The 10,000-nt window shown below is 37.7% G+C and overlaps 1 protein-coding gene across 4 annotated transcripts in view; it reads right to left on the reverse strand.

The window, feature by feature from the left end:
• Positions 1 to 10,000, reverse strand: part of LOC137620526 (uncharacterized) — a 55,222-nt gene that overhangs the window by 12,240 nt on the left and 32,982 nt on the right. For 2 of the 4 annotated variants that reach the window (XM_068350722.1, XM_068350721.1), the window contains exons 2-3: positions 8,505 to 8,596; positions 7,182 to 7,363 (exon numbers count right to left, since the gene is read on the reverse strand). The exons of 1 other annotated variant lie outside the window; for it this stretch is intronic. In XM_068350722.1, the coding sequence (XP_068206823.1) occupies positions 7,182 to 7,363; positions 8,505 to 8,590 (268 nt within the window). In that variant the 5' untranslated portion in view covers positions 8,591 to 8,596. Of the gene's footprint in view, positions 1 to 7,181; positions 7,364 to 8,504; positions 8,597 to 10,000 lie in introns of those variants that run through there. One more of the 4 variants, XR_011040075.1, reaches the window with a different exon arrangement.

The raw sequence follows: 10,000 nt of genomic DNA on the forward strand, positions 1-10,000 counted from the left end.
TTAAGGCCTATAAAGACATTAAGAAGCGGGTAAGGGATTCAATCCTACAAATGAGAGAGAGAGAGAGAGAGAGAGAGAGAGAGAGAGAGAGAGAGAGAGAGAGAGAGAGAGAGAGAGAGAGAGAGAGAGAGAGAGAGAGGTCAAAACTTATAATGTTTAAAGCCTATATAGACATTAAGAAGAGGTACGGGATTCAATCCTACAAATGAGAGAGAGAGAGAGAGAGAGAGAGAGAGAGAGAGAGAGAGAGAGAGAGAGAGAGATGAAAGCTTATAATGTTTAAGGCCTATAAAGACATTAAGAAGAGGGTAAGGGATTCAATCCTACAAATGAGAGAGAGAGAGAGAGAGAGAGAGAGAGAGAGAGAGAGAGAGAGAGAGAGAGATTGATTGATTGATTCAAAGTTTTCAGGCATCCTGACATCTGAGGTCATTGACGCCGGTAACATTTAATTTATGTATACAAAAAATAAAAGATAAAATAAAATAAAAAATAAAAGAGTATTCAATTAAAATCATAAAGTTGAATGTAATAAAAGTTAAATATTTTTCAGAAGACCTGCTTCTGAAATAAATCTAAAAATGCCACTTGCATGGTAGGACACATCATTTCCAAGAATCTTGGCAAGGATGAACCTGCCACCCTCACCTCGAGCCTCAAACAAATATCTATTCCGCAAGTTGTTATAATTGGGGCATTCGGTCAACAAATGCCTTACTGTTAGAGGTACTACACAGTCGTCACAATATGGTTGGTGTTGGCCCTTCAGCAAAAACTCGTGTGTAAACCGAGTGTGACCAATACGGAGACGACAAAGAGACGTCTCCCATTTTCGGGGCATCATATTATACCTCCAAGGAGATATGTCATTTGTTATCTCTCGCATTTTATTGCCATCTTGACTATCCCATTGCTGTTGCCATTTATTGCAAACCAATTTCTTGATGTCAGGTAAGAAATCATCACAGGGAATGGGATACCTTCTTGGCAGCAACTCTGATGCAGCCTCCTTAGCCAGTGAATCTGCCTTTCTCATTCCCAGACACACCTACATGTGCTGGAACCCAACAAAATTGAACTGTTATACCTCTCCGTCCAATTATGAAAAGCCATTCTAAAATCTTTAAAACTAAAGGGTTATTAGAATTAAAAACTTCCATAGCTTGAAGGACACTCCTTGCATCACTAAAAATTGTAAAATTACCCTCCTTCTCCAACGCTATTTTCTCAATAGCGGTTAATATGCCATACAGTTCGGCAGTAAATATGGAAGCGGTCAGAGGAAGTGCACCTCTACAATTAAAACCATTACTATGTACTCCAAATCCAACGCCAGCATCAGATTTGGAGCCATCAGTATAGATAAAAGTTGATCCTCTATGTTCTCTAACATGTTCATTAAAAAGAGACCTGGCTTCTAGGTCTGACATATTCTTCTTATCTCCAATAAAATATTTACAAAAAGATATCTCTGGTAACTTCCATGGAGGCGTTGGTGATACCTTGAATGGAAGTACCTTATTTCTAATTAAATCCAGACTATTTAATAATCGTTTCACCCGAAAGCCATAAGGTTGAGGAGATTTTGGGTGCAACTCAAAGTATGATGCGTGTCTTACAAGGCTTGCAGTCTGAAAGGCGAGAGAGTTAGGGAGTCTTTGCAATCTAAACCAATACCGAAGAATGGAAGACATTCGGTATAGGTCTAGAGGTAACTCTCCAGCATCAACAAGGAGACTTGGGATAGGCGAGGTTTTAAAAGCTCCAGTAGACAATCTAATACCTGCATGATGTATCGAGTCTAATATTTTTAACCGGCTTGGGGTGGCTGAAGAATATACCTCACAACCATAACTAATTTTGGAAAAAATCAAGGCCTTGTATAATTTTTAAAATAGTATTGCGGTCTGCCCCCCACGATGTATGGGACAATACTTTTAAGATATTCAGAGCTTCAACACATTTAGCTTTTAATGCTTTTAAGTGAGAAACCCATGTCAGCCTACAATCAAATATCAAACCTAAAAATTTAGCTTCTCTTGCACATGGTATCCGTTGACCTTTAATGTATATATCCGGTCTGGATGTACTCCCCGGATACGACAAAAATGGACAACGGTAGTTTTACTTGTCGAGAACTTAAATCCATTCATGTCAGCCCACTGGATAATTTTATCAATAGAGTGTTGGATTTTTCTCTCAACCATTGCCATTCTAGTGCCAGCAAATGATATTGAGAGATCATCCACAAATAATGTTGAGAGAACATCCTGGGGAATGGCTTTGGATATCCCATTAATTGCTAGTGCAAAAAGGGTTACACTCAGCACACTACCCTGAGGAACTCCTTCTTCCTGGCACTTACTCTCAGATAGTGTATCCCCAACTCTCACTTGAAAAACTCTACGTGAAAGAAATGCCTGAATAAATAGTGGCAGCTCTCCTCTCAATCCCAATTCATGAATGGTTTTAAGTATACCATATCTCCATGTGGTATCATATGCCTTTTCAAGGTCAAAAAATACTGTAACATGGTGCTGTTTGGAAGCAAAGGCTTCACAAATAGAAGACTCTAGTCGTATCAACACATCAGTCGTTGAGTGCATTTTTCGGAATCCACATTGAATCGGTGATAAAATACCTTTCTTTTCAAGGTACCATATCAGCCTTGGATTGACCATCTTCTCCATGATTTTACATAAACAAGATGTCAATGCAATAGGACGATAGTTTGCTGCTAAAAACTTGTCTTTACCGGGTTTTAAAAAGGCTAAAATAATGGCTAGTTCCCAAACACTTGGGTAACTATGATCATGCCATATTCTATTAATAATACTTAAAATAAATAGCTTTGTATTAAAATGTACATGTTTAATCATTGCATATGGAATTCCCATCGGGTCCAGGGGCTGTATCGTTGCAATGAGCAAGTGCGGAATCAAATTCTCTTTCAGTGAAAGGAGAATTATACGACTCTTCCCTTCTTGTTGCAAAATTTAAAATTTTCTTTTCTTCAGCGCTCCTATACTGGTGACCAGGGGCTCCTTCACACTTGCTGGATACATTTGAAAAATGATTAGCCAGGGCACTGCTAACTTCCTTTGCTTCAGTTACATACTGGCCATTCACCTTCAACACTGGTGGTGGGTTGGGGGTGAATTTGCCAGCTATCTTTTTTACTTTCCTCCACACAGAAGATGGTGGTGTTCTACTGTTAATGGAGGAAACAAAAGACATCCATGACTGGCGCCTTGCTTCTTTCATGGCACGACGGAACTGTGCTCTACATTTCTTGTACATAATTAAATTCTCATCAGTTCTGCGTCTACGCAATCGTGTTAAAGATCTTCTTGTGGCTCTGTGCAGGCAGTTAGTTCTGAAGACCACCACGGGACTGGTCGTCGTTTGAATAACCCTGTTGTTTTTGGAATTGAATTGGCTCCTGCTGTATGGAGAGTTCCATTCAGTAAGTCTATGGCATCATCGATATTTTCAACTTGTCCTGCATCCCCCTCAATTTCGCTTAGCTCACGAAATTTACCCCAGTCCGCCTTGTCAAGATTCCATCGTGGCGATCCCTGTAAAGGTGGACCATTGTTGGTGTTTATAATGATTGGTGCGTGATCACTAGTATGCCAATCATCTAATGTTCTCCAATCGAAGTCTATTAGGCAATTAGAGCTTACGATTGCTAGGTCAATACATGACAAGGTACCTGTCTGGACATGAAAGTGTGTGGGCTCTCCTGTATTAAGGAGTCCCACATCTTCATTTTCCACAATTGATGATATGATATTTCCCCTCGTGTTTGCTAAAACATCACCCCACAAAGGATGTCTACCATTCAAATCTCCAAGTAAAAGAAAAGGTTGAGGGAGTTGTTGAATCACCTCCACTAAGTTGTCATACAAAATGTTATCATTTGGAGGCAAGTACAGAGAACAAATTGTATATTTTCGCCCTATGTCGATCTGTACAACCACTGCCTGCAGAGGTGTACGAATAGACAGAGAAACTTGGGGAACATCTCGACGAACGTATATGAGACTTCCGCCATGGCTCCCCACTTGGTGATCATATGGTGTCCTATAACTAATGTATTCGCGAGGACATGGGGTATTATGATCAAGTTTGCTCTCCTGTAGACAAATAATTATGGGGGAATGCTCATGAATAAGGAGCTTAAGTTCTTCATATTTGGCCCTTAAACCCTGACAATTCCATTGCAAAATGGAGGAAAAAACTATGGTTTATAATTTGGTAGACCCCTTGGATGGAGTCTTCCCATTAGCAGTTTTTGATCTAACACTATTTTTAGGTGGTTTTATTAAAGAAGGTCTTGATAGATTGGGTTTAGAATTTATGATTTTCTTTTTGTCTTTTTGATCTGATTGTTGAGGAGGTTGGTGGACCTCCACTTGAATTTCCGATTTATTTAAATTGACTTCCAGATCAGAAATATCAACAGACAAATCATCATATTTATTTGACGTCGTAATTTTGATATTTCTTATGGAAGGGGGTGAGAGAGATGGAGGTCTCTCTCTTTTCCGATTAGTAGGTTTTGAGCTACCAGGTTTTTGCACCTTCCCCAATACAGGTGCACCTGGTAACTTAGTGTCAGGTGGCATCTCCATCAAATCAGGCAAGGACATGGCCTGGGAGAGGTTAGTACTAATGTTAGTAATGGGGGACGAAGGCTGTACAGAAATGGGCAATGACCCATTTTTAATACGCTGTGGCAAAGCCTCAGAAGGCAATACGATTACTTTGTCATGCAGTACTTTATCATCAGAGGTTGTATTTCTTTTCTTAGAATTACTGGCAGTGCTAGGTGGGGTTGCTGTCTCCTGTGGTAAATTTACCTTTGATTTTAAGGCCTTTGCATAGCTGGTTGATTTATTCAACATTCTTTTTGCATGTCCCACACTTATGTGTTCTAAACTTGATTTGTTTAGGGCAGCTTCCTCCAACTTATACAGTTCGCATATCCTATCAGTTGATTTATGATTCAAATTGCAATTTGAACACCTGGCCTCAAGTGTACATTCTCCATGATAAGTTTTGGAGCAAATACCACACATTTTTCCATTTTTGCAAACTTTGGATGGGTGTCCAAATTTAAAACAATTAAAACATTGCAGGGGCTTTTGTTTGAAAGGTCGAACTTTAATCCTTTCATTTTCAATAAAAATATGGAAAGGTACATCAGCATCCTGGAAAGTAAGTATAATCATTGAAGTTCCAGGAACCTTATGCACTTTCCATACATTTAATGGACACATAGAAAGTATCTCCTCCTCTGTAAATTCGTATAGGTCCTTATTAAAGACCACTCCCCTTCCATAACTAAAATTTAGATGAGGTTTCATTTCCAATGTAATTTCATCACTGCCTGTCTGTAAGTTAGACAGTATTGCAGACTGAGTCGAAGATTTGGCATGGATGAGATAACTGTTCTTCCCAAAACGAGATATATCTCCAGGTGCTATGGTTCCTACTTTTTTTTGGATAAACTTACATATCTTAAAATAATTCCCTATTATCCCTTTAGGTTCAGCTAAGAGCCACATAGGTGGTTTGGGTTTTCTCTGTGAAGGCATGGGTACATTTCTATCTTTTTCAAACCAATCAGCAGGTTTGTACACATCCAATTCCTTTGGGACCTTATCACAAAGAGCTCCCATGATGTTCAATTCGTTAATTTTGATACTACTAATATTACTTATGGCATTAAACGCTTCATCATGACTTTCAAAAGATATCCAAGAGTCCCATTTTTCATCTCCAAGTCGCATCCGTATTTCCTTTATCAATCCATAGCACTCAAATGCTCTATATATATCATCATAATTTGTCTCTAATGGGATTTGGGAAACATGAAGGAATCGTAGTTTCCCTGTGTTACCCAAATTGCTAGATTTTTTAACATCAGTAGAGTGGTCCTTTTTAGTTCGAAGGTCGTCAACAGAGTTTTCCTTAATTTCAGTAGCAGAAGTCGTCAACAGTGCCGGGGGGGAGTCAGCAAATCCAGGGGATGGGGAGTCAGTATTTGAAGGGTCCATATTTAAGGGAGGGATTTTCAGGTTTTTTGTTGTTTTGTTGGGGTACCTGCTTGAGAATTATAAGAAAGTATCATACGTTGGAAAGGAAATTTGCATTCGCCACTATCGGCACAATGAGAGTATATTTCCCCGATGGTCCACTCCATACCCTACCCGAAGGATAGCATCAAAACAGATATAGAGGCACAGGTGTAAGCTAAACCCGCCTGTTAGGACTGAGACCAAAGTAATATGGAATCATCCTCCCCATATCTGTAATGATGGGCTTCCGGCCAAAAGCCAAGAGTCCCACCTCAAGGATTGGATCCCCCTGGATTCCGATGACCCAACCCTTGAGAGTAGTTCCGCCAAAAAGGTCCAAACCATCTTTGGGATGGCTGAGATCATCCAATACTCTCATATATAGCTTTGAATGCGAATACCTCCCAACCGTGATCCCTTCTCCCATTCATCTAAGCAGGCAGTAATAACGAATGTGGAAATATCCACGCCATTTAAATAAAATAGAAAAAAAATAGATAAAAAAATAAATGAACAAATAAAATAAATAAATATATATATATGCATACATCTACATATATATATATAACTAAGAAAAATAATAATCATAGAGATAGGACAGCAAGATGAAAGAAAGGAAATTTGATAAAATTAGGAGAAGGTCGAAGTAATATTAAGCAGAAGAAAAAGATGAAAGAGAGAAATTTAGATTCGAACTGGGGGAGCAATTTCCCGAAGTTCGAGAGCCCTCTTGCCCGTCACCAAGATTCAGCACGGGAATGAAATGCCGTGCTGAAGCTCAATGACTTCATCAAGGCATTCTCTCATTAAGAGGGAAGAGAGAGAGAGAGAGAGAGAGAGAGAGAGAGAGAGAGAGAGAGAGAGAGAGAGAGAGAGAGAGAGAGAGAGAGAGAGAGAGAAATTAAAACTTATAATGTTTAAGGCGTATAACGACATTAGGAAGAGGTAAGGGATTCTAACCTACAAATGAGAGAGAGAGAGAGAGAGAGAGAGAGAGAGAGAGAGAGAGAGAGAGAGAGAGAGAGATGAAAATCTACCGTCACTTTTTCAGAGACATAGCTGTTGAGAGAAAGAGCAAATGTAGGACATACTCACCCTTTAAGAGGACGGTGATGAGCATATTTTCAGTATATCCAACGGGCAAGTCCTTCGAGAAGGGCAAGTTGAGGGTAAATTGTAGGAAAAACTCTGTGCCGGAAGGAAGTGCCACGCGCCGATCGGAAGTGAGGAAAAATAATCTCTTCTGCCGGGAGAGGATCCTCTCTTTGGTCGTGTTTCTGTGAATGGGAAATCGCTACGGGTTAAGATGGACTCCCCCTGCATATTATATATATATATATATATATATATATATATATATATATATATATATATATATATATATATATATATATAATGTATATATATATATATATATATATATATATATATATATATATATATATATATATATATATATATATATATATATATATATATATATATTGTATATACAGTACATACATACATACATAAACACATATATGTATATTTACTGTACACACACACACACACACACACATATATATATATATATATATATATATATATATATATATATATATATATATATATATATATATATATATGAATATATTCCGATCACGCTTAACTCTCCCTATCCCTTGGGTAAAGGGACAGGAAGTAGACATACCCTGGTGGAAGGAGGGTGTGTGTGTGTGTGTGCGTGTGTGTGTGTTTGTGCATATCTAAATATTTAGCAGTCATTTTTGACGAGTCTCGTAAGCTACTTTGAAGGTATCAAACTAATAGTTGCAGAACAGCAACGATAGGTCATAAAAAGGGCTGTACGCCTGTTTCATTGATAAATCTTAAAATTTTCAAACACAATTAAATACTATGAAAGGTTTTACAACAGTGGTACAACCTCAGGTAAACTATGGGATTGGTGAAACTAATTGTTATTATTATTACTAGCGAAGCTACAATCCTGGTTGAAAATGCAAGATGCTATAAGCCCAGGGGCTTCAACAGGGAAAAATAACCAGGCGAGGAAAGGAAATAAGGAAATAAATAAACGATCTGATAAATAATGAACAATTAAAATAAAATATTTTAAAAACAGTAACAAAATCAGAACAGATATTTCATATATAAACTATAAAAAGACTCATGTCAGCCTGCTCAGCTTAAAAACATTTGCTGCAAGTTTGAACTTTTGAAGTTCAATCGATTCAACTATCCGATTACGAAGCTAATTCCACAACTTGGTCACAGCTGGAATAAAACTTCTGGAATACTGTTTAGTATTGAACCTCATGATGGAGAAGCCCTGACTTTTAGAAGAGGATAAATATGTCATTAAGAGGCAGTATAAAAACAAAGAGACAATGATCTCAAAAGACAAAATAAAATTACCTGTGGTGATGCATAACTTGCGTGGAAAGAATGATAAGGAGTAACACGACGAGTGTAGCAGCTCCACCCTGTTTGATTTCCTTCATGGTGATCTGTAATACAAGGAAAAGGCACTTTCAGCTTTGAACAGGAAAACATTTCTATACAAAATCAGTTTTGTAAGTTTTCTGCACCGGGAGTTTCATCCTTGATTCCAAGATGTGAATAGAAATGAATGCTATTTTCTTTTGCATTGAAGAATCACCTCTTCAGAATAACAAATTTCGGGAGTAAACAAAGAGGGTGGCTTGCAGAAAAAATTGGAAGAAGTCACTGCTACATTAATTCTCAACCAAATTATTTGACTTAAGTTTATGGACATTCTATTACAACTGTGGGTGGCCCAAATAAAAACCATGGCACCAGTCACTGGTACATTGATTCCCAAATTGTTAAAGTTAAGTTTAATGGACCTTCTCTTAGAACAATCGATGTCAATGACCATTAGATGTCAGGATGCAAGAAAACCTCAAACCTCAAATCAATCAAATTGTGGAAGCCAACAGAGGGTGGCGCGCAGAGAAATATGGCAACAGTCACTCCTACATCAACTTCCGACCCAATTTTTAAACTTTATTTCAATGGAATTTCTTGGTGACAAAATGGTCAGGATTTTAGATCTGCATAATACAATTTCAAAGAAAACGCTCCAGCATCACGTCTAACCCCGTCTATTGCTCTGCGCCACATATCGCTTCCTTTTAAGAGGACTAACCAATCTCTCCAAATGTTTTAAACCTTTTTATAACCTGCTTATCATATTGTTGGAACCCATTTCAATCGACATGCGCCTTTCTAGTTTTATGTATATTCAATGGTCTCACTTCACTTCCATAATGCACGTACATACACATACATACATACAAATAAATCATTATCATTATCAGCGTCAATGACCTTAGATGTCAGGATGCCAGAAAACCTCAGATCGATCGATCAATCAATCAATCAATCATTATCATTTGGCTCACCTGATAATCTTCCCAACTCGCACTCGATCTTCTGGGTTTTTAGAGGCTTAACATTTCCTAATTAATTGAAATATTAATCAATCCTTTTTTTGATAAATGAGGCGTACGTTTTCCGATCCAGAGAAGGTACACTATTAGAAATTTGCATTAAGAAAACGGTAAATGCCCGGCAACATTTATTCCAGGATTTTTACAGTCTTAAGAACGGATATATTGACGTAAAGGAGTGATATTAAGGTACCAACCCGTAAAATATAAGAACAAAGTATGGTAAAATTACGGTTCCCTGTATTTTACTGAAATACGGTTTAGAACAGTATAAGTTTACGGAGAATTTCTGCTTAAAATTACGTTTCTTTAACAGTGTATTTATTGAGTGCAAAAAAAAAAAGCAATGTAAAATGTACACTTTAAAAAAAATGACCGAATAATATTTGAATCGAAAATGTTTGATATTTTTTAATTTCTTAAAACTTCCACAACTGG

Source organism: Palaemon carinicauda, chromosome 27 (assembly GCF_036898095.1).
Source record: "Palaemon carinicauda isolate YSFRI2023 chromosome 27, ASM3689809v2, whole genome shotgun sequence".
Taxonomy (NCBI): Eukaryota; Metazoa; Arthropoda; class Malacostraca; order Decapoda; family Palaemonidae; genus Palaemon; species Palaemon carinicauda.